This window comes from Clupea harengus, chromosome 10, assembly GCF_900700415.2.
Source record: "Clupea harengus chromosome 10, Ch_v2.0.2, whole genome shotgun sequence".
In the NCBI taxonomy this organism is placed as follows: Eukaryota; Metazoa; Chordata; class Actinopteri; order Clupeiformes; family Clupeidae; genus Clupea; species Clupea harengus.
In genome coordinates this window covers 24,839,991-24,863,287 of record NC_045161.1, presented here as the reverse complement: position 1 = coordinate 24,863,287, position 23,297 = coordinate 24,839,991, and the positions used below count along the sequence as shown (strand labels likewise).

The 23,297-nt window shown below is 40.7% G+C and overlaps 3 protein-coding genes across 4 annotated transcripts; 1 reads left to right on the top strand and 2 right to left on the bottom strand.

Annotated features, from left to right (window-relative positions):
• Positions 1–205: 205 nt before the first annotated feature.
• Positions 206–3,737, top strand: gtpbp6 (GTP binding protein 6 (putative)). 2 transcript variants are annotated; one of them, XM_012821652.2, is made up of 10 exons: positions 206–871; positions 979–1,116; positions 1,248–1,318; positions 1,399–1,529; positions 1,715–1,785; positions 1,889–2,047; positions 2,200–2,408; positions 2,615–2,763; positions 2,895–3,047; positions 3,149–3,737. In XM_012821652.2, the coding sequence occupies exons 1-10, from the start codon at positions 442–444 to the stop codon at positions 3,273–3,275; spliced, it is 1,638 nt and encodes a 545-aa protein (XP_012677106.1). In that variant the 5' UTR covers positions 206–441; the 3' UTR covers positions 3,276–3,737. The 2 variants fall into 2 exon arrangements, with proteins under 2 accessions (XP_012677106.1, XP_031430402.1); XM_031574542.2 differs by lacking the exons at positions 206–871; positions 979–1,116; positions 1,248–1,318; positions 1,399–1,529 and having other exon boundaries at positions 1,733–1,785; positions 1,884–2,047.
• On the bottom strand, positions 3,435–7,511 carry si:dkey-66a8.7 (PI-PLC X domain-containing protein 1). Its single transcript, XM_012821574.3, has 6 exons — positions 6,877–7,511; positions 6,640–6,776; positions 5,052–5,180; positions 4,802–4,957; positions 4,455–4,638; positions 3,435–4,076 (listed from the first exon to the last, which is right to left on the bottom strand). The coding sequence occupies exons 1-6, from the start codon at positions 6,971–6,973 to the stop codon at positions 3,829–3,831; spliced, it is 951 nt and encodes a 316-aa protein (XP_012677028.2). The 5' UTR covers positions 6,974–7,511; the 3' UTR covers positions 3,435–3,828.
• A 6,181-nt stretch (positions 7,512–13,692) lies between these two features.
• plcxd1 (phosphatidylinositol-specific phospholipase C, X domain containing 1) lies at positions 13,693–22,988 on the bottom strand. The gene is made up of 7 exons (XM_031574541.2): positions 22,085–22,988; positions 21,660–21,791; positions 20,869–21,011; positions 19,895–20,023; positions 15,441–15,596; positions 15,014–15,194; positions 13,693–14,826 (listed from the first exon to the last, which is right to left on the bottom strand). Exons 2-7 carry the CDS (start codon positions 21,781–21,783, stop codon positions 14,582–14,584), a joined length of 978 nt encoding a protein of 325 aa, XP_031430401.1. The 5' UTR covers positions 21,784–21,791; positions 22,085–22,988; the 3' UTR covers positions 13,693–14,581.
• Positions 22,989–23,297: the final 309 nt, after the last annotated feature.

Below are 23,297 nucleotides of genomic sequence, written 5' to 3'. Positions count from 1 at the left end.
TCATTCTTTTAGCAACACAAAGGGACAAACCCAATCAATTAATGATTCCAACAACACAGAGATGAATATCTGTACGTCCTATACGTACGAATATCTGTACGTCCAAACTGTGCACTGCGACTGTAGCAATGAACCTTCTGTCCACGGGAGGGAGCTCTTCTTTTTACAAAGCGCAAAACTGTTTCCGGAGATAACCAGTGATGAAGAGCCCTGTTTACAGAATGCCGACCTGACTTAGCAGTGCACATCTTTGGGTTTTGCATTAACAGTGTACAGCCTACAGAACATGTATCCTTTCTTTGATTGAATGGCTGCATACGATTTATTGTATTATAAACTACACGCTGTCGCACATCAGGAATCAGGTTATAAAATGTAGCACATGTATACTGCTCCATGAGATCCATCTGAACTGTCAAACGAACTTAAGCTCTGGTGACCATGAGCCTTCTTGCTAATTGCTTGAAGGGGAGAGTACGCACTTGGAGTTTGGAGTTGTGTTACTGGAATCATGGACATCTGGAGAAACTGCGGCAACCATCAATGAAAATAAACTATGCAAACAAACTGAAGTTACCATGTGCAGCACACATATTCACGTATACGCGACATGCAGGTTTAAAGTTAGGCTTGAATTCCAGAAGTTTTTCCAGTACATGCGGCGTGTTTAAAAGCAACAGACACACGACAGGGCACACCAATGCAACGGAAGAAGATGATGATGAAGGTGACGAGGATGCCATCGGAGATGGCGAAGTTGATGAACTTTTTCAGGAGTTTGTTCCAACAGCTATTTTGGATGGAGATCACAGAGTATTCATAGTGCATCCTGACGTGAAGTGGGGGAGTAAGAAGCAGCACCTGACCACAGGTGAGCAGAAATAACTTTAAAATGGCTGATTTGATCACCACTCATATTAGATGTACCATTAAAATTAATTTTGTGCCCCCGTTATTCGCTCATAATATTTACCAAAGCTGAACTGCAAATGGCGGAGGCAGCTGGTCTGGTTCAGACACTGCAAAACTGGACAGTGGTTGACAAGGTCATCATGTCTACAAAGACACCAGAGAAGAGGAGGATATTTGGCAAAGGCAACTTTCAGACACTCACAGGTTTGTTGTGCTTGAATAAGTGTAGACCTCTGAATGCCACCTTTACTGCATTGCTGTCCACGTAAAGTTCAAGACAAACGTGTAAAGGTATTTTATCTGGGTAATGATAAGGTTGTTATTTTCATTCACAGAAAAAATAAGGAAGACTCCTGGGATCACGGCTGTGTTCGTTAACGTGGAGCGTCTGCCTCCACCTGCAGAAGTGAGCTTCCTGATTAATTACCTTTTTCTATCAAAGCTGTATGGTGTTATGATTTTAATATCCTTGTCTCATCACCTTAGAGAGAACTACAGGAGGCCTGGGGAGTGAAGGTGTTTGACAGATATACTGTAGTACTCCACATTTTCCGCCGCAATGCTCGCACTAAAGAGGCAAAACTTCAGATTTCTCTGGCTGAGATTCCCCTTCTAAGGTAAAGTGTTAGATTAAATAATCACAGTGCTTATTCCAGTCATATTCAACAGATACATCAAATGTAGAACCCTGTGTTTGGTTATTGCATACTTTGGGTTTACCTTGTATGATATGAGTTAGTTTGTTCAAAAATAATTGGAATTTGCCTGATGAGCGTTTTAGCAGTAGCATTTGATTTTGTAGGTCACGTTTAAAGAATGAAGTGGCAAATCTCGACCAGCAAGGTGGAGGTTCAAGATATATCATGGGCTCAGGTACGACTGCAGCGTTGAGCGCCTCATAGTAGTAAGTGTCCCTGTACTTTGGTTGTTTTAGTCACATGCAAAGTCTCCTTTTCCTGACATTTCATAAGTTAAGGTGAGACAGCAATGGAGGTTCAGCAAAGGCTTCTGAAAGAGAGAGAGCTGAAGATCCGTGCGACTCTGGAGCGCCTGAGGCGGAAGAGGCACCTCCTCCGCTCCCAGCGCAAAAACAAAGACTTCCCCTCCGTCTCTGTCATGGGATACACCAACTGTGGTGAGTCACCTCCGTCTCTGTCATGGGATACACCAACTGTGGTGAGTCACAGGGGAAATACTTTATCTCAGGCTTCATGGCCCTGCTACATCATATTACCCTTGTGGTGACACTAAGTAAAATCAGTGCTGGTTTACATGATGTTTGACCAGGGAAGACCACTCTCATCAAAGCCCTGACGGGTGATGCTGGCCTCCAGCCCAAAGACCAGCTCTTCGCCACCCTGGATGTCACGGTCCATGCTGGCCAGTTGCCCAGTCGCATGACTGTCCTGTATGTGGACACCATTGGCTTCCTGTCCCAGCTACCTCATCAGCTCATTGACTCCTTCTCTGCTACTCTGGAGGACGTGGTCCATTCGGTTCGTACCTCCAGTTTGCCCCAGGTTGTAACACAACCGGTTCCGTCAACACATAGCTTCCCTAATAGCTGCCTAGATCTTAACTCTGAGATGGGGCATTTGAACCCAGTGAAGGAATGTCATGTTATGTAACTTAAAGATAACTAGCTGCCCATATAGCCCTAGTGCTCTCTCTCTCAGCTGGTTCTTCACTCGCCCCTCTATAGGACCTCCTTATTCACGTCCGAGACATCAGCCATCCGGAGACAGCGTACCAGAAGGCAAATGTGTTAAACGTCCTGAAGAACCTGCAGATCCCGGACAGACTCATGAACTCTATCATAGAAGTCCACAACAAAGTTGATCTCATCAGCGAGTAAGACCTTACAAGCATTGCATTGGCCAGTGCGTGTTTTTTCGAGTGAATTATTTTATTATTTTTGAGTGAGTATCTGTGTGAATGAATGAATGAATAATGAGCTATGCTAATCCCGTGTTGTCCCCCAGGTATGAACCCACTGAGCCTGACTGCTTGCCAATCTCAGCACTGAAGGAACTCGGCCTGGAGGATCTGAGACAGAAGGTGGAGGAGGGAATAGTGAAATCCACAGGGAAACAAATCATGTCCCTGAAAGTGGACCTTAGTAGCCCTCAGCTGGGGTAAGCCAATGTTCTACAAGCAGAAATACACAATCTTGTTATGACCTGATGGTTAACGTGTTGCATAGTCACGTGTGATTTCATGTTATGTGTGTCCATAGATGGCTTTACAAAGAGGCGGCCGTGCAGGAAGTGGATGACGGAGGAGATGACTGCATCGCCACTGTCAAGGTCATCATCAGCGGGGCGGCATATGGTCGCTACAGGAAGCTGTTCCTGAACACTTGACAGCACAGACTGTCCTTGTCCCTCAGCTGCACCCCAGGCCGCCCAGGCAGGGCATACCTGCTCTCCTACACGCCGCTCTCAAACAGCTCCTATCGGCTGATAACACCTGTGGTGGGCTCAGGAATCTTATCGCCCAAGCAAATGAGGAAGGAGACCAACTTTAAAATGGACAAACAATGTATTTCTGAGGTGAAAATGTAACAGTAAAGTGACTAGTGGAGAATACAATCACAGTGACAGTGGTTCTCTTTTGACATTTCATTTGTTTGCAGAGAGTGAATGAGGTGTCTTATGTCTGGCATACCTTAGACTTCCCTGCCTTTAAAAAACAGGTTATGTTATGTCAAAGGTCCCTGTTTGGCCCATGTTCACATGACCATATATTTATCTGAAATGCATCATGAAGCTCAAAAAGAGTCTGAGTAAAAAAAAAATATTCATCAATAAAAAAATGTGATGTTACAAATATTGCACTGTAATGTCTGATTTGGAGATCAGATACTTCCTTCTTCTAGTAATGATTTAAAAAATCCTATTCGTAGCATGTCCTCAGTCACCATGACTGGGAACTGATCAGTTTTTTGTTCAGAGCGATGATCAGGTGGCAGAAGGGAATCAGGCCCACGAAGTCTCCAGCGATGATGTTGAGGCTGCTGTGGCCTTGCCCAGGCATCTGCTCCTTCAGCCACTCCCTCACGCTGTCCCAGTTCTTCACACTCAGGGAGCGGAGTGACTCATTAGGGTTGGAGGTGATGAAACAGCGACCGGCTGTCAGGTTCAGGCCAGCCACAAAGAACCCGTCTGTACAGGAGAAATAACAAGGCTTTCAGGGAATTTTCACAGTATAGTTCTTGGCAAAAATCATGTACTATGAGTAAATGTAAAGAACTTAAATGTACAACAGAGCATTTTATGTATAAATATGAGTTTTAAGGGAGTTTTCACTGTACAGTACTTATTTAAGCACTTTGAGCTGCATTGTTTTGCATGAAAGGTGCTATACAAATAAAGTTTTATTATTATTATTATTTTCTTGTGTAAAAACTGAGATTACATGTACTGTAATTTTTCAGAGCGTGTATGTTGCATTGAGTTTCAATTTTGGTTGTGTTACCTAGTATTTCAATACATCATATCATGGTTTAAAATATCCTTTAATTGAACAGTGTTCTCTCTCACCTGGGCGTCCCAGTGATTTCTCCCATTCTAGGTAGTCGAGCAGCCCCTCTGCCGTCGGCTGGTTCGCCCACAGATAAGGGATGGCAGGCCAGAGCTCATTGTGCCGCGCTGCTGTCTGGTCATCGTAGGACAGAACCACCTGGTACTTGAGGTTCCACAGCTGCCGAAGGGTCACCACAGCCTCCTGGTGAAACAGGTGGCTGTCAGATACCAACACAAACACTGCGCACAAGTGTGTTCAACTAAGGCAGCAAATTATTCATCATTCCGACAGTTAATAATTATATCCAGGCAAATCCACATTTGCGGAACACTTTCTTGAAATGTTTGCCCACTATCTCACTCACCGTGCGGGGACACAGTTTCGTGGCAAACGTCCTCTTGAGAGAGTAAATAAACGCTTCGTGGAGTTTCTCACTGAGCCCTTCAAAGTTCCTGCAGGCTAAAATGACAATCTCCTTGGGATGAGAGTCAAGCCAGCTTGCAATTTCCTGCAGAGTGTCCTGGGAGACAATACATTAAAGTCAGAAAATTATTATGGAAAAGTTTGACAATAGTGTTTCATTAATTGTTTCATTAACAGGGAAGTCTTCTTACCAGGACTGTTACGTGTGTGTATATGACGTGAAAGAAGTACAGATCGTTTGATATGTCACGAGGTTTGTGGGCTATCCTTAAGTCGAAGTAGCGGATGCCGGCTGTGAGCTGTTCGACAATGCCTTGTTCCTGTTTGGGTAACATTGGTAAAGAATTAGAAGAACTACACAATAGGGAACATTATGTGAGTAATATTTCACTAGAAGTGTAATACTGGACATACTGAACAGCACTTCCCAAATAATTTGGTCATGAATGAAGTCTGGCGGTTTCTTGTCTTTCTTCTGGCATTTGTTAATACTTTTAATACAGTTTGCAGCATTATTGTGCTTGGCCAGCTGAAGAATTGATTGGCGGTTTTGGTCCAATATTAGCCTGACCCAGATTCTAAGCAAATCCTTGCTAATACTCCAAGGCACATCATACAGTACCCTCACTGGCTTGCCTTTATGCTCACTGTGGCGAGGGGAGAGAGCAGTCACCCCACCCAGCCTCAAACCTGGGGTACCAAACCAGCACCCTGAGCGCAACGCCAAAGACGCAGTCAGAGCACATACTCAACCGTGGTTACGGCCCTCAGTCGCACTGTCCTCCCCTTTGGGAAGTGCACCCATGCACAGGCGTGAAATGCACCCAAGCACAGGCGTGAAGTGTATCTCCCGTACTTCCTGTGTCTCCCAGGGTGCCCATCTATGCAGTCCCTCCCACTGGGGTCAACATAACCATAATATTATCTCCAATGGCCTTGAACCCAGGTCTACAGGGTACCTGCACCCTGACCACAACGCCAAAGAGCCAGATATGGCAGTCAGAGCACATACTCAACAGTAGAGACGGCAATCCGTCACACCGATGTCATAGCCTTCATATGTTATGCGGAATATAACTTTCCATTCCATGCATCTGATACATAACATTTGCATTAAGCATCCTAATGCAAATTAGTTCCTGAACAATGCAAGAGAGGCATCAGCCTGTGGATGTAACAGAATGTCCTGTATCTAAACAAAGACCGATTCATCAAGTAGTGGAAAGGTCTTCATGGCTCTGACTGCAAACACCATATTAGGAGTTGACATCAGACTAAGAACCACATCACTGTGAACCACAGGGACACTAAGTCTGAAAAGAGTTCAGAACCCTGTGTCTTAAAGATATGTGATTTTCGGCACTTTGTTGCCCTATGCAGACCAGAAAAATAATAATCAAGATTGTTTTTTCCTCTTTCTTAAAACCTCATTGAGACAGTTGCTCATTTTCTTGTGAATGACATTTTACATTAATGTGATAGTCAGCACCTTGCTACCAATGGAGTACAGTAGATAGAGATTAGATTAAATGAATCCTCAATATTTAAACTTTGCATCTTGATCTTAGATTTTAACTGTTAACTCAACCCTTTCAAAAGCTTTACAATTCCTCATGATCTTGCCCTCATTTTCCCAATACGACTGAGATATGATCAAAATGATCTCAAGATCAGTCGTTGCTATCTTTATTGTTGGAGATGTATAAAACGTTAATAACAGTATTTATCATAGCCTACTAGTGGCTTGTAACATGAGAAAAACACATGCAGTCCCCTTACCTGTGTTGTAGCCCATCTGTAAATAGCAGGTCGCGTAACACAGTAGAAGAGACCATCCAAAATCCTAAAGGTGTCTGACTCCGATCTAACCAAAGGTGAGGTGATGTCCAGACAATAACTCATGGTATCATGACTGCCTGTAGAAAAACAGAAGTCAGTCACACTTCGTAAGTTATCAGCTTGAAGGAAATAGTTATGGTGTGGCAAAGTTGGCAAAGTTACGAAATTCGTCTGTACCTGGGATGGCGAGATTTGACAGAGGTAAGTCCCACAGCTCTTCGGACAAAGCAGACATCCAGTCCCCGTAGTTTGAATCATTTTCAGTCAAATCCATTGGTTGCCACGGATGGAACAGAAACTAGGTTTAGATTTCTGGTGTCTTCTTTGTTTTAGTCTCGCTGTTTCTGGACAACAAATTGTACAACCTACAACTTGACTTAATTAGTATGACTTAAGTTGTCCATTCATTTCTGTCGTTGAATCCTTTTCTATCAGCGAGCTGGACTGTTGTGAAGTGATACTGAGCGTGTATATAAAGCTCCAGCATCAAACGCTGTGAAGTGTAAAACAGATCATTTCCTGGTTCTTCGTCATTTTATTTTCGGCAGCATACCTCTGACTTCAAGTTTGAAATCCGTAACTACATCACTGTAACAACTAATGACCCGGCGATCCTTATTTTGTTTCTCATTATTTCTGTTAACAAGACAGCTATCCTCTATCAGTTGATCAAAGTAACCCGAGCCGGCCGAATGTGCTTGATCAGACAGGTTGCTAGCATGACGTCATTGGTCATTCAATGAGATCCAATCATGTTGGTACTTTTCTTGTACCTGTGATTGAACTAATAATTACTACTGTGAAAGAAAGATAACTGTTCTTCTTACAAAGACTATTTGATCAGAGTGCTATTATAACTAGAAAATGCATTTCCTGAAGGAAATACCAGTGCATGAAATGCTAAAGTTAAGAAAGGAAGAAGAAAAGAAAGAAGAGTGAAAGAAGGAAAGAAGAGTAAAAGGAAAGAAGAGTGGAAGAAGGAAAGAATAAAGGAAAGAAGAGTGAAGAAAGGAAAGAAGAAAAGAAAGAAGAGTAAAAGAAGAAAAGAAGAAAGCAGAGTGAAGAAAGGAAAGAAGAGTGGAAGAAGAAAAGAAGAGTGAAGAAAGGAAAGAAGAGTTGAAGAAGGAAGGAAGAGTGGAAGAAGGAAAGAAGAAAAGAAAGAAGAGTGAAGAAAGGAAAGAAGAGTTGAAGAAGGAAGGAAGAGTGGAAGAAGGAAAGAAGAAAAGAAAGAAGAGTGAAGAAAGGAAAGAAGAGTGGAAGAAAGGAAAGAAGAGTGGAAGAAGGAAAGAAGAAAAGAAAGAAGAGTGAAGAAAGGAAAGAAGAGTGGAAGAAGGAAAGAAGAAAAGAAAGAATGAAGAAGAGTGAAAGAAGGAAAAAAGAAAGGAAAGAAGAGTGGAAGAAGGAAAGAAGAACGGATAGAAGGAAAGAAGAAAATAAAGAAGAGTGAAAGAAGGAAAGAAGGGAAGAAGGAAAGAAGAAAAAAAAGAAAAGTGAAAGAAGGAAAGAAGAGTGGAAGAAGGAAAGAAGAGTGGAAGAAGGAAAAAAAGAAAGTGAAAGAAGAGTGGAAGAAGGGAAGAAGGAAAGAAGAAAAGAAAGAAGTGAAGAAAGGAAAGAAGAAAAAAAAGAAAAGTGAAAGAAGGAAAGAAGAGTGAAAGAGGGAAAGAAGAGTGGAAGAAGGAAAGAAGAGTGAAGAAAGAAAAGAAGGAAAGAAGAAAGGAAAGGAGAGTAGAAGAAGGAAAGAAGAAGAGTGGAAGAAGGAAAGAATAATATTCCTAGTTATACAGTTGAATGGAGAGGGACAGAGAGAAGAGGAGCCTTGGAACCTTGGCGCAGGTGTCAGTGAAGCACAGGTGCAAGCCAGTTTAAAGATCCTATTATGATGTCATAATGGCCCAATGTAAGTCAATGGGAGAAATTGTATTAGTTTTTTCTTTAATATTTTAAAAAGTATAAAGTTTAGAAAAATGAAAAATACATAGCATAAGTGTCCCTTTCAAGACCTACGCAGCAAAGTTTGAACGAAGTTTCTAAGTTAAGCGGTTCGAGCTGAATTAAGCGCAGAAGTTCGGTACAAAGAATAATAATAATAAGAAGAAGAATAAGAAGCCTAGGAATAACAATACAGGGCATTTCATGCACTGTAATAATTGACTATTTCAAGCTTTTACCAGCCATTAACACCATCAATATGATGCCAAGTAGGCCCACGTGGGGACGCCACACGTCGTAGAAGCTGAGAATTGAGGTTTGGCAGCATTCCTGTTACATCAGTTGCAGAGGTGTAAAGTAACGAATTACATTTACTCACGTTACTGTAATTGAGTATTTTTTTTTGTGTACTTTGTAATTTTTAAGTAGTTTTTGAAATCGGTAATTTTACTTTTACTTAAGTAGATTTTGACTGAAGTATTGTACTTCGCTACATTGGAAATTACATCCGTTACTGAGTAAAAAAAAAAACATAGGTCAAGAAAGGAAACCGAAAGGCGGGAATCGCGCACGACAATTCTCATTGCAGTGGTGGATGCTGCATAGAGAGGATGATAGAGTCGATGCAGGCCGCCGGTGTCGAGTCACGAGAGATAGAGATGGAGGAAGATGATAGTGCGGACTACCAACAAGCTGCGGACGACCAACAAGCTGAAGCACCGAACTTTCCGCAAGTTAAAATTAAAGAAGATGAAGAAACCCCGTATCCACAACTCAGCAAGCAGTTTGCCTTCCAACCTAAAAGAGGCAACAGCTATATAATGCAGTGTAAGCTGTGCCTGCCCCGCCAGACAGAACTTTCTGCTTATAAAAATTAATCTTCAAATCTGCGCAAGCATGTGTTGGTAAGTACAGTATTTGTCCCTTTCCATTAGTAGTTCAGACAGCGTTTTTGTTGTTTATTAGCTTTGCTACAATAAGCAAAATATGCGTGTCATGGCACTTTTAGCCTCATTTTGGCTAGCACTTGCAACCAACCTGAGTATGCTAACGTCAAATAGCTAGCTAGCTAGGCTAGCTATACACTCATGTACCCATCATTCTGTTAACAGCCGTCATCCAATGACTAATAATAATTTCATTCCTGTCTTCCATTCGTTTCAATTCATAGCATTATTATGTTCAGTCTCTCATATTGTGTTAAAAACTGCAGATCAGTCATCAGCAATAAGATACACTGCATAAACTGATATTAGGCTAATCATTTGGCTGCCTCCCATGCCCTGAAACAGGAACGATGTGAATGCGCACACCATCGTTGTCAGACAGTTGGACAAGTCATTGTCAATGTGTATGTCGTTATCTCGAATTTATCACGATGTGGTGGCTTTGCAACGTGCACGTCTTTCATGTTCATGCTCAGGGGTCTCAGTTAGCAAGAATTTAGGATTGTGAATTGTGATGCATGTAGAAATAGAAAATAATGTTATCATTCTGTATATATACTGTAGGTCTGTCATCTCAAGTAGCTATTTATAGCTATTTCTGTGTTAAGATGCACTCTTGATGGCAGCTCAATACTTAATTGTCAGAATTGTTGTTTGTCATTCTACAGGTCTAGTCTATGTCAGACAACATCTTGACCGGATAGTAGGGGCTGAAGCAAGTTGGACAACATTCATCCGATGAAGATGATTTATTTTCCTCAATGAAGTCCAGAAGGTACAGGGGAGTTAGAAGGGAACCTAGCCTGTGTCTCAGTCAATATGGATCTGCTGAACTTTCAGAATATCAAAAAACTGTCCCTGAAACTCAATACTGGCCTACCTGCCTCGACCGCCTGCGAGTGACTCTTCGGCTGTGCTGGATTGCCGTTTACTGCAAAGCAAGCCCGGATGAACTCTACACACCTTGAAAAGCTGCTGCTCAAACTCAACAAGAAGTTTGTAGACTAATGCTCTAAAGGTGGACACAAGTAAAGTAACCAAAGTTTTAATATAGTGGGGCAGCGGCATTTTAACTTTTTTATTTTAGCTGTCATGTGGTTCATGTCTTGACATGTCCTCCCAAAAGTTCTTAAATGTTGTGTTGACAGTTTAATGTTTAATGTTTGACATGTTTAATGTCATTGCACTTATATTTCTAAAGATTTCCTTTAATTAAAAATAACTAGTTTTTGTATTGGATTTATGACGCCTTGTCCTTTTTTGCACTATGTAGGAGCGGCCCCGATCAAGTTGTTGAAAGTAACTAAGTAACTTTTACTTAAAGTACATTTTAAATGAACTACTTTTTACTTTTACTTGAGTACATTTTTAGATGGGTAATTTTACTTTTACTTAAGTAAAATTTCATCAAAGTAATTGTACTTTTACTTGAGTACAACATTTCAGTACTTTTTACACCTCTGATCAGTTGTGTGTCTTACATGTAGTTTCTTGCAGAACCGTCATTTTTACTCGATTAAGTGTAACACTAGTGATATTTTGTTTCACTGAACAAGATTCCATTTCATCTCTCTCCCTCTTTTTCCCACAGCTGTTCACATTGTTTTGGGTTTTTAATCTTTTTTTTTTTAATGTATCTAATCTCAGCACCTCAGATATTGAAATAACATGGATTTTGCAACATTTTGGTTTGTCTTATAAATGCAGTTGGTCTATGTAAAGATATTGATCCCATGTGAGTAAAATGTACATTTTCTACCCAGCAGTCACTCACACGATTCCTGCTTTGTCATCTGTTGCCTCTCACCTGATTAACAGTTGAACTGCATTAGGTAGGCTATGACAAACAGTACAATCACTAGCAGTGTGGTTAGCAGTCTTCAGTAGTCAGCAGTGTTAGCTAATATAATCACTTTGAAAGATGTGTTCAAAAAATGTCTTAACCACAGTTTCTGGTGTTTTTAATGAAAGGTTTTAATCAATAGTCCCCTCTAAAACACACACACACACCCATGGCTGCCTGCAGAGGGAGAAAAACACTGCACTATGTTCTTCACCCTGTAAGCAAACAATGAAAGCTTGAGTTTCGCAATGTTCTCCTGTCGCAAAATGTACAGAAATCTGGAGATGGATGAGCTTTCCACTGGACAGGTTTTAGCCTTTCTTATAGCAAAGGACATTCCCAAATCTGGCTGCCATATACAAAATACATCTCACAATTCCTGTGAGTAGCACACAGGCAGAATGTTTAAGTCGCACACACACACACTAACAGATGGACAAAATAAGCTAAGAAAATGTTGATTTTTATATAATTCGCTAACTTTGAATTAGTGGATCATTGAATTAATTTGCCACCAAACAAACTAAACTAATCACAACTGCGGTCTATAAATGGCCAACATCAGTGTACAAACAGGTTTTGTTTAGTAGAGTATCAGGACAGGAAGGTGTGTGCGTAAATAGAACACCTACTGTTCCACCGACTGATCATTTGCACCCATCAGCAGGAAAGGCACGCTCCGCCCCTGAGTGCAACATACATATCATGAATCCATGACCTTCCTGTCTGTCCAACCTATGTCTCTAAAGATGTAAAAAAAAATATGAATACAAATTATGTGAAAGAAATCTTAGACTAATGACACAATGTCATTAGCTCCCACAACAAATGGTCAGTTCCTATATATGCAGTTTTAGTGGAAAGATTAGAGATTGCACCCATCAAGCACTACCTGAATCATTTTCAAATGTTTATTAGTTGGTTTTCACATATAAGGACTGATTTTTAAACAGTGCTTCCAAGCCTTATGCCCAGTGTTGAGAGTTAAACTGAATTAAGATGAAAAGGTGGTCGTCATGAAGCAAAGCTGTGGGGGGTGGGAGATGTCCACTAGCAGTACAGAGTGTACCATACTGAAAAGGAAAATAAAAAGCGATATGTACAAAAAAGTTGTTAAAATATGTAAACTAATTTTTAGTTCTTTAAATAAATGTAGGTGAATAACTATGTTTCTGCCTCATAAAGAATGGCATGTTGCTCTAGCTGTACCTCACTAGGTCCCAATTTTGTGGGTAAATTTTTTGTACCAGGACATAAAGGTACATTTTTGTCACTGGGGGTGCAGAAATGTTCTTTTAGGGGTACAGACAAGATGGTACAAAAATGTACCCATGATAAAGGTACAGTGCTTGTTCCCTGGTAGGCTACAGCTGGAGCGACAAAGTCCTTGTTCCTTTTTAGGTCCATTCCTGTACCTTGGTTTTCTTAGTGTGTATATGATTCTTAGTGTGTATATGTTACAGTTGATGCTACTCATCTGAACAAGCTTAGATGATCACCTGTTATAGTGTAACAATAATCATCTGACGAATAGTGAGTAAACGGCTAGAACTTTCTTCCTCTTTTATAAAAACAATCTTTAAAAAAAGGTTGAGCTTGCCAAGCAAGTCGAACTGAGAAGATGAGGTTGAGAAGCACACAAAGGGCTCCACCTATATCCACTTCAGTTAAAGCATTCCCAAACCTTTGTGAAGAAGATTTCTATTTTGAATCTCTTCAGCGTCCCTCCCAGCATGTCCATGTGCTGTAAAGCCTACCCAGCAGTGACATATTTGTTGACAGAGATTACCTTTAAACAGCAGCAGGACAGCAGGAGATTGTGTGGCTGTTCTGTGTGAATGTCACGAGGGCCAAAACAATCCTGTGTCCACTGTCTGCGGCAAACTTGAGCCTGCTCCACTGACCTTCCTCTAATGGGAGTATGAGTCTACCTGGCACACATGTATGGTTAGGTTCAGTTTTTAGAGAGAGAAACCTGTCACTACAGGAGATCTATCCAGCTAAAAAAATGACTGAGAGAGCGAGAGGGATTGTTTACTCAGAGTAGAAGCCCCTGTACCTGCTCACTGATCACTCACACGGTCATGGTACACTTTGTAACAGCTCTTAACCTGACATATAAACTTTCTACATGGTGATCTGATCGTATCTAAAATGGATGACAAATTATTTTTGAATGTTTATATAAAGTGAACATGGTTTGGTATGCCATCGAGGGTGGTGTTAGTCAAGATGAATGATTTAGTCCAGTGATTTCAGACTGACACTACATCATTTGATAGCTTTAGTTCCCTTTATTTCACACCTTTTGAAACATTCTTATTTTTTTCTCAGCTGGAGTTTGTTTTCTTTATTTCTGTAAAGGTGAATATTCTCCACAATGCCATTGTCTTAAGTCCTGCTGACAAAGAGTTCATGCTTTCTTGACTGGTAAATGTGGAACAGTAGCAGCAAAGTTGTAATACAAAAAATCCTCATGCCAGGAGTCATACCACTGGTACCATGCATCCGAAAGAAGCAGTATGTTGTATTCCTACACCTAACTATATTGGTAATGTGTAACACCTGTGAGATTCTGGTCGGTAAATATTGTGTGCTTGCATACATGGGTCCTGTAGGTTGTGATGTCTGAAACTGCATCTCAGAACCCTCATGCTAACCCAAAGACATATTTCTGTAAAGGGAACATCTGTGCTACTGGTAACCAATGGCAAACGTGTTGTGCTTCAAAATGAATGAACTCATCTATTCTAATGTCACACATCAAATCTGTAAGTGCTACACTTTTTGTACGGACCTTAAAAATTACAAATCCATTTTAGGGCTCTGAAAAAAGTGACCTAATTATTGCAAGGGTCAGTTGAATAATAACTGAGTGACTTCCTAATTAAATAAAAAGTAAGACATTGCGTTAACAGTAAGGTTACTTACAGTAAGGTACTTAAGTCAGCAATAAAAAATCAGTGCATACTTTCCGTTATAGCCCAGAAAAAAAACATCAGCATTTTAAGAGTGCAAATTTATCCTATCAAATCTCAAAATGCCGGAGGTAAATATTCATTCAAAGAACGAACTGACATTCTCTGTTTCATGCTAATCTTTTTTTTTTAAAGGAAGAACAAAAAAATGAATAGTTTTGACCCAAAAAAATTAAAACGTAATATTACGAGGTTCGTTTCAGTAGCTTCTCATTCAGTGCAATGACGGTTGGAACAAACTGGCTCTCAGTCACAAAGTCCCCTGCGATGATGTTGATTGAGCCCGTGTTGGATCCTGGTCTCTGCTCCTTCAGCCAGGACAGCAGCACTGGGTAGGTGGACATGACCATGTCCTTCAGAGATTCAGTGGGATGGGAACAGATATACTTCAGGTCCTCGGTGAGATTGATACCCGTGACAAAGAACCCACCTGTGAAAAAAAATTAAAAATAGAAGTTCCCACCAGGTGTTTGGCTCAAGTGTGGGTTTTATGATAATGTGATGTATTCAACTTTATTTTTCAGCTTTGGTTTTACCTGAAACTGTCAGCAAGAACAATTTATTTACATATAAAGACTTGTGCAGATCAAGACAAGAGGAAAACAGCTTCCTCATACCTGGCCTGCCGTTCTGCTTCCGTCGTTCGAACTCTTCTATCAGCGCTTCAGCTTTGCACTTGTTGGCCCACCAGTACGGGATATGGGACCACAGGTCACTGTGGCAGTTGGTTACATTGTGCTCGTAAGAGATGATGAGCTGAAATCCTCGACTCCATAGGTTGCGCAGGGTCACTGGCTCCTGGTTCCGAGGTGTGAAAACCAAGCCAGTAAATATGTGCTTGTAAATACATTTAGTTTTTTAAGTGACTTTTTAAACAAAATCCCCAACTCTTTAACTGATGAGGACCTCTAAAATGAATAAAATGTGAAGCAAGCTTCTGAACTTGGATCACTCCTGTTCTCTTTTGAAAAGGTCTCAACCCTTTAACACCTTACACATTCCAAGCACAGTAATATTGGCTGTTACAAGTGAATCACACGTTACCGATTTTGGACACAGCTTTGCGGCAAATACATTCTTGATTGTAGAGATGAGCATGGTGTGGAGCTCCTGGCTCAGACCCAGGAAGTGACTGAAGGACAAGATGACGACTTCTCGTGGGTGAGCATCCAGCCAGTCCCTGATCTCCTTCAGCACCGTCTGTCATTGTGTAACACAGGGGGCCACATGACTCACACGAATCACCTCAAAGCTCAAACCATTTACAATAAGATTCAGTCATTGAGCAGACGCTTTTATCTACAATCAAAAACTGTGTATTACAGTATTATACAGATATACATGTTATTAGTATGCATTAGTATTAGTATGAATACGGCCTGGGTATTGAAGGGACCAGCATAGGTCATAAGAATATGCCATAGTCAATAAGTCAATGATATTATACCTAGTCATAATTGTTACTTTTATTTGGATTTAACTAGCCATGAGTGGACTTTGCTTGGTGAATATTCTTTGTCTCTGACCTGGGTAAGTGAGTGGTCTTGGTCTCACCTCCCCCCCAGGTCGAGACAAAGAACCCTGCATGCATGGCCCATTTGAATAGACGGTGACACCCCTTAATGTCAGTGTATTTAACCGACTGTTCCCCAAGGAACAAATCAGATATGCTGAGGTGAAGTTCTGTGAGGGAGGATGGATCTGAAAGTCTCTGTCTCACAAATGGTCGGCCGCCATTCTTCAAGAATAAACCTGAATCCTGACTGATCAAACCTAAGACTGAATCTTCAATATATGGTATAAAACTAATTACCATCAATTGGAGGTCCACCACCGAGATATTAATTCTTGGAATTTTGCTGAGATTTCAGTTCTGCTGTAAAGATCCCCTGTACCCCGGCTGACACAAACGCTTTGGTAAGTACACTTACCTAAATCTTGGGAAATATAGGAAGTAGAGTCCTGTCTAAGAACAGAAATCTTATGTTATTTTACTTTTATTTTTATTGTGATGTCTTAGAAGTTGACACACACGGTGCTTGTCTTAGAAGTTGACACATCTATTTTTTCGGGTATTGGTCCGAGGCAGTCTGAGCTGTGCTTGTGACATACTCTATTGTTTTACTTACCGCTCAGATAAATTTCCCAAGAGGATAAAAAAGGTTGTGGCCATAAACGGGTGTTTGGAAAGGGATCTACAGCATTTTAATATTTTAATTTAGAAATTGTTCTAAGTTAATTTGTAAATTATTTACATTAGATTGTGGAGATTCAGTTCTTGGATTTGACCAGTCATGATTCAAGACATAAGATTCTTTTAAGTCCAGATTTCACAATGCTTTTGATAAAGTCAGATGTTAGACTGCTAAATGTTAAACTGTGTCTGTTCACACAATAGTTAGACAGCTCTCACGCATACCACTTAATTCACACTTTAGGCACAGCCGCCCTGTGACCCTGAATGGCCCATTACGCTGAAGTGATCAGACCCTAGCCTGGTAGCAGGAGTGGAGACTTTAAACATTTTTGTGTCTACACATTGATTTTCTTAACCCAAGTTAAAATCAGTGTATGAAGTGTTACAATTACGAATAATTGTAAGCATATATATATAACGGAACAAAGTCTTCATCCTTAGTGTATGGGTTTAAGGTACATGGAAAATAAGATGTTTTTTTTTTTTTTTTTTTCTTCCGGAAACCGTACGTGATCTTACAGCAGCAGACGACTGCTGTTAGATCAAAAGGGGGAGGTGTTGAGCTTCAGAGAGAATTGACCTTAATAAGATGATAACTGCAAAATGTGTTTTTTCTCAAAACAGGTTTAGCTGCTGAATTTCTGACTTCATCAAATGATCCAGGAGCAATTCATGAATTAAGGAATGCCTTAAATGGTTTGGCATTCAAGTGCCATTGGAATCTGGATAAAAATGGATTTTATGAGATACTTTTGTAACTAACTAACTAACTGTAACTCTGTTAACAGATTGATTCCTTTCTCTTAGGGATGGACACACCTGTCTCCTGAACAAGCGAATGAATGTGTGTGTATGCCTGTAGGCTGGCCAGCCGTCGTATGAATGAATGAATGAATGAACTTACAGGACTGTTTAACCTACATTTGACCACTGACTTTGTCTTTAAGTGAAATTGTTTGAATTGAAGGAGATTTAAAAACGTTTTCTTTCTTTCAATCATTCCATTTCTTTCAAACATTCAACTTCTTTCAAAATCCCCACTCTCAGTTCTTTATTTGGTTAGTATGGGTCTGTGGTTTTTAAATGCCCAAACCTTGCAGATAACAGGATGATGTGATGTCTCTTGTGAGATTAAAGGAAACCTGCTTTTGTCTGAGATTAAGCTGTCTGCCGTCTTTCACACCCAATACCAAATGTCTATTGTCTGATGTTTTGAGTATGCTAACAGGCTTCCTGCCTCATGGAGGTGTTGGCCGGTATTATCTTTTTCTGAGATCTCGTTACAGACAGTTTTTAGGAATATGGAGAATAGCGATGACAAAAAAGGAAGCAGCTTCTCACCAAGGTGTCGAAAGGGGGACCATTCCAGAAAATCAACAGATGAAGGAACAGCAGAATCGTTTGAACTTCAAACAAACGCCATGCCGCATCTGGCCAGGACGTCGAAATGAGGACAAACTCAGACCACAGCCATCAACCCAGATCAACACCTCTGGAATCCACAGGACCACCGCAACACCTGAACCGATGACCACCACCAAGAAGAGATGACGGGGACACCTCAAAGAAATGGCAATCTCCTGATATGCTAAGAGATGCATAGGTGGAATGACCCCATAAGGAGCAAAGACCACAGGAGGGGAACAACTGAGACAAGCCAAGCGTCACAGACACACACACACACACTAACACGCACAAACACACACACACGTCCTACCCCCTCCCAAGGAAAGTCAACCCTTGCTTTTAAACAAAGGCAAGACACAATACACAGAGTGTCAAGACACACACACCTTCAACCATCATAGACGATCAACTCCAAGGGACCACGGAAAAATCGGGAACGATTACCATCACCATCAAAGACACACACATTCTGGAGTCACACACACGAACACACACACACAGAGACACACACTTAACCGTATTACCGTCAACCCACATTACAATAAAGTAATGCTCCATGTCATGTACCCCTCAGTAACCAGAAAGGAAATGTTTTAAAATGTTGTGACACTATAATGTATCTCCCATAATCCGTTATCTTCTGTACTATTGTTTAATCCTAACCTTTCATTTTAGCTTAGTTTACCTTAGAGTTGACATGTGTAATTAAGTTTGTTCTGTGTTCTCACCGCTTGTAAACTGCATTTTCCGAATGGGTACCATGTACATATATGTATTACTTCTGTTATATTTCTCTGCTCTCACGGCTAAAATAGGATGGTTATGTTGATATAACATCGGGAAGGAATTTGTCCCTAAATCAGAGGTCCACACAATTGGCGAAAAAGCGTGGGGCACTCTGTAACATGGGTTTCGCCTTCCCTCGTGAGAGAATGCCACATTTATGAGACAAAGACTGAACAAAGCCACTCACTCAAGAAAAAGAAAATAGTTAAATGATCTGATGTTTAAGACATACAGTCTTAAAAAGGGGGAATGAAGGGACCAGCATAGGTCATAAGAATATGCCATAGTCAATAAGTCAATGATATTATACCTAGTCATAATTGTTACTTTTATTTGGATTTAACTAGCCATGAGTGGACTTTGCTTGGTGAATATTCTTTGTCTCTGACCTGGGTAAGTGAGGTGCGACATTGGTCTCACCTCCCCCCCAGGTCGAGACAAAGAACCCTGCATGCATGGCCCATTTGAATAGACGGTGACACCCCTTAATGTCAGTGTATTTAACCGACTGTTCCCCAAGGAACAAATCAGATATGCTGAGGTGAAGTTCTGTGAGGGAGGATGGATCTGAAAGTCTCTGTCTCACAAATGGTCGGCCGCCATTCTTCATAAATAAACCTGAATCCTGACTGATCAAACCTAAGACTGAATCTTCAATATATGGTATAAAACTAATTACCATCAGTATAGCACCCATGACTTTGGTGTTCTTAACACCTTGCTCTACCAGGTAGGCTACAGGAACACAAATCAACGGTTACATTTTCATTAATGCCTCCTCCAAGGAGGTTATGTTTTCTTTGTGGTTTGTCTGTCTGTCTGTTTGTCAGCAGAATTATGTAAAAACTACCAGCCCAATATTCATGAGACTTAGTGGAGAGGTGTAGCAGGGGCTAATGAATAAGTACAGCAGATCAGAATCTCTGGGCGGATATACAAATTAACATTCATTAAAATTCATTACATTTAAATTTCATTCACTTTGTGAGATAGGGCATTTGGATTGGTCTGCACTCTCTGAGTACCCTTCTAGTTTCTGTGTTTTTTTGTGTCAAATCCTCTCCTAGACTCGCCTTTTAAAAGTTGAGGATCACGTCTGGGGCCTCACCTCTACTGTAATGGCAGTGTATACTCCATGGTAGAAGTACAGGTCGGTGGAGCTGTCGTTGGGTCGATGGGCTATTCTGAGGTCACAGTACCTGACTCCACCATCAAGCTGCTCCGTCACAGTGCACTCCTAATGAAGCCAAAGGAGTAAGATCACTTACAGGTGCGCTAAACGATTTAAAGGTACAGTCCTCAATTCTGGTGAAAAGGTTGTTGATATTTGAGCTCAACAGCCAATCAAATCACACTCCTCTCTGTGTGTGGACTGCTAGAGGAACATGAGGAGAATTTACCTGAATTTGTGTAAAGGATTATAGTCAAGGACTGTACCTTTGAGATTGCAAAACACTTTTCTAATAAACAAAATATATCCAAAAATGCACAAATGGGTCCAATAACTCAGTACCAGTATATTTTACTTTCAGATCAAGCTTTAATGAACAGAGGAAGAGGAAGAAATGCTGACGGAGTGAAATCTTGCTGTGTTCAACACTTTCAGACATGACAGGCTCTTTCCGTAGTTTCAATTTCATTTGGAGAAAAAACATCTTTCAGTTGATTGATTTTTTTCAGAGTGCATCTAGAGGTATGTATTCACTTTTAGGCTCTGAGAGATTCCAATTTGTTCTAAAAATGATCGATACTCTTAATGTACACATAAGCATTCACACAACACGATAGCAAAGATGTGATGTGAAAGTAAGAATATAATCATATTTTACTTCCAAAACATCCCCACAACTATGTATGTATGTTTTTTTATTTTACTATGTATTTGTATTACCCTATTGCATTTATCACATACTGTGCAAAACAACACACCTATTGGATTAAAACTTAATTAAAACCTTACACCCATTGATTATTCAATAGCTAGATTAACTCGACTTATTGATCAAACACTCACTAATGACCAATCACTTATCTGTCTCGCACACAAATCTCTGTTGAAATAAAATATATAACGTATCCTACCTGCGCAATTGCCCATTTGTAAACAAAAGGTCGAATCAGAGGTTTCATGTACTTGTCCAGCTTCTGTAGAACGTCTGGCTGGGTAAGATCCACTGGGGACCGGTCATTCTTATCAAGACAGTATGTTATTGCATTATGACTCCCTAGAAACAAACAGAATGTGTCGGTCAGTGATCAAAACCTAGCTTTTAAATGAGACTTCATATTTCAAGCTTAAGCACAAATCATATGGATATTTGTAGGCCTAGAATATTTTCACAGAAGACCTGAAAGGGTGCTTCATCATTATGGTGGCTGGGCTGTTGCTCATTATTGATCTTGACAGTGAAATAGCGCTGACAATCTGATCCTTCTTGAGTAACCACAGACTCAGTTATGCATCACTCAAAACCGCTTAACTCATTAGAACCATACCTCACACACCAAATGTATAAGTTAATACACCAAGCTCGTTATTCAGTTATTTCAGGAACCGTTGGCTAATATCCAGTGGCTGTACAGAAAATATACAGTGAGGACATGCTGTATACTTACATGCAGACACAACTGAGAAGGAAATCCAACTAGCATTGATAAAATTACAGCAACATATCTGAGAAAGAGACAGTGAAAGCTTTCACTGTGTGTGCGTACAAGTGTGTGTGTGTGTGTGTGTGTGTGTGTGTGTGTGTGTGTGTGTGGTTTGTGTGCGTGTGTGTGAAATAACAGTCTGCACCTGTCGTTTTCACTGAACATAACCCTAAACCCACTAAACACTTCAGTGGTGTAGGTGAATGGAAGGTGTCAGGTACCTGGGATGGATAGATTACAGAGTGGTATGTCCCACAATGCATTGGGTAGATGTGCCATCCAGTTGTCCAAGGGCAGGTCTTTGAGTGGCACCTCACAGACTTCTGACAAAACCACTGAGGACATCTTCGAACCTGACAGAACATAAGTTTACATTACATTTAAAACACAAAAGTTGGTAGGCTAGGCCATCATGTACGTTGAAACCTATCATGTAGTCTGTACGTAAACCACTTAACGCTGAACAAATACAAAAAACCGGTTGTGGAAGTCTTGCCATGTAGTGTGCATTCCATGAACAAAGCTGTTTTGTCTACATCACCAGTGATGTCAGTTCGTGTAGGGTTTCACCAGTTAAACGTACAAAGTGTGTGTCATTCAAAAAGGCTTTTTACGCCGGTGCATTATCACAGTTTCTAGCACTTACCGTTTCTGTTATACAGTATATGCTGGAGGCTGATTGTACCAGCAGGTCAATCTTGTTTCATTTTAATGAGCACAAACACATTACTTCAGACGTGAAAGGGTGTGTCACAGGAACAAATCCACTCGAGCATTCCGTTAAAAACATAGCTGTCAAAGAAAAATGAGGTCGATATGTAGAGTACTACTGGCCATTGGTGGTATCAGGTTGAACTTTGGCAGGGTATCCCGTGAATAATCCCACGGTGTTGGGTAGGACGCAGTAGACCGAAATTAGACAACAAGGAACAAGACTGTCCGATGGACCCCATAAAACCGCTCACATTATTCCATTTGAGCACTTATCCACATTTAAATTCAGCAAAAGATTTCTGTCTTCCTCCAAAATTCCTGAACAAGACACCTTCCAATGACAATTTGATGACTGAAACGTGAGGACTGCGGAGTGCTACCGGTAAGAATCGATGCCAGTTTCGTGAAGGCGGGGTTTTGAGTCCGTGTAATCGGCAGATGCTACAACAAACTGCCCTTTTAAAGAGCCAGTGGCTAAGTTCCTTCTGGCAATAACGATTCCACTGATATCATACGATCCTCATTGGTGAAGCAGAGTGCAACCTAAAATCAACCTAGACTCTACACCTAATACCACTTCGACTGCTGCACCATCCGTGTGTGATTACAAGCAACCGAGAGTTGAAATGCTGACCTCAGTGCAATGGGTAAAGGGCCATTTCCCGACGACACTGTGCTTTTCCCAAATACTACCCGGAATCACCGCATTGCTTCTTTGTCACATTGTACATTTGGTGCAGTGTGTAATTAACTACATCGGCAGACAGTGTTTTAAAGGGAGAACTTTTAGAGAGACGAAGGGGATAATGCTAAGGGGGGCACATAGTAGACTAGACATTCCAATCGTTTGTGTCTGATAAGGTTTGAAGTTGGCTGTCTGGTACAGTTATCGTCTTAAAATTGAACGCGTAAAAAGGGATACACAATATCAATTAGGCTATTTGTTGTAAATTTGGAATTTATATTTATTTTCTTCCAACAACCTTGCACCTAGACGTTTGTTTCCAAACAAAATTGGGCGGTTATTCCAGTCTTAGTGTGTTGAACTGTACTGTTATTTTGTTTTGTTTTTAATATTTAGTCTTTAGTTATCCAATATCTTTGGCATGCAATCCATCAAATGTTGGCAATCCCTTTTAATCGAC

What these genes read in the sequence shown, in the direction of transcription:
- gtpbp6 (XM_012821652.2), top strand. Translation starts at nt 442, where the DNA reads ATGAGCCTTCTTGCTAATTGCTTGAAGGGGAGAGTACGCACTTGGAGT. An exon ending in GCTGAGATTCCCCTTCTAAG is followed by an intron (nt 1,530 to 1,714) that starts GTAAAGTGTTAG and finishes TTGATTTTGTAG; the next exon opens with GTCACGTTTAAAGAATGAAG. An exon ending in AAGATATATCATGGGCTCAG is followed by an intron (nt 1,786 to 1,888) that starts GTACGACTGCAG and finishes TCATAAGTTAAG; the next exon opens with GTGAGACAGCAATGGAGGTT.
- si:dkey-66a8.7 (XM_012821574.3), bottom strand. Translation starts at nt 6,973, where the DNA reads ATGGATTTGACTGAAAATGATTCAAACTACGGGGACTGGATGTCTGCT. An exon ending in CGAAACTGTGTCCCCGCACG is followed by an intron (nt 4,639 to 4,801) that starts GTGAGTGAGATA and finishes CTGTTTCACCAG; the next exon opens with GAGGCTGTGGTGACCCTTCG. An exon ending in GAAATCACTGGGACGCCCAG is followed by an intron (nt 4,077 to 4,454) that starts GTGAGAGAGAAC and finishes TCTCCTGTACAG; the next exon opens with ACGGGTTCTTTGTGGCTGGC.
- plcxd1 (XM_031574541.2), bottom strand. Translation starts at nt 21,783, where the DNA reads ATGTCCTCAGTGGTTTTGTCAGAAGTCTGTGAGGTGCCACTCAAAGAC. An exon ending in CTGTAATCTATCCATCCCAG is followed by an intron (nt 21,012 to 21,659) that starts GTACCTGACACC and finishes GTTTGTTTCTAG; the next exon opens with GGAGTCATAATGCAATAACA. An exon ending in ACAAATGGGCAATTGCGCAG is followed by an intron (nt 20,024 to 20,868) that starts GTAGGATACGTT and finishes TGGCTTCATTAG; the next exon opens with GAGTGCACTGTGACGGAGCA.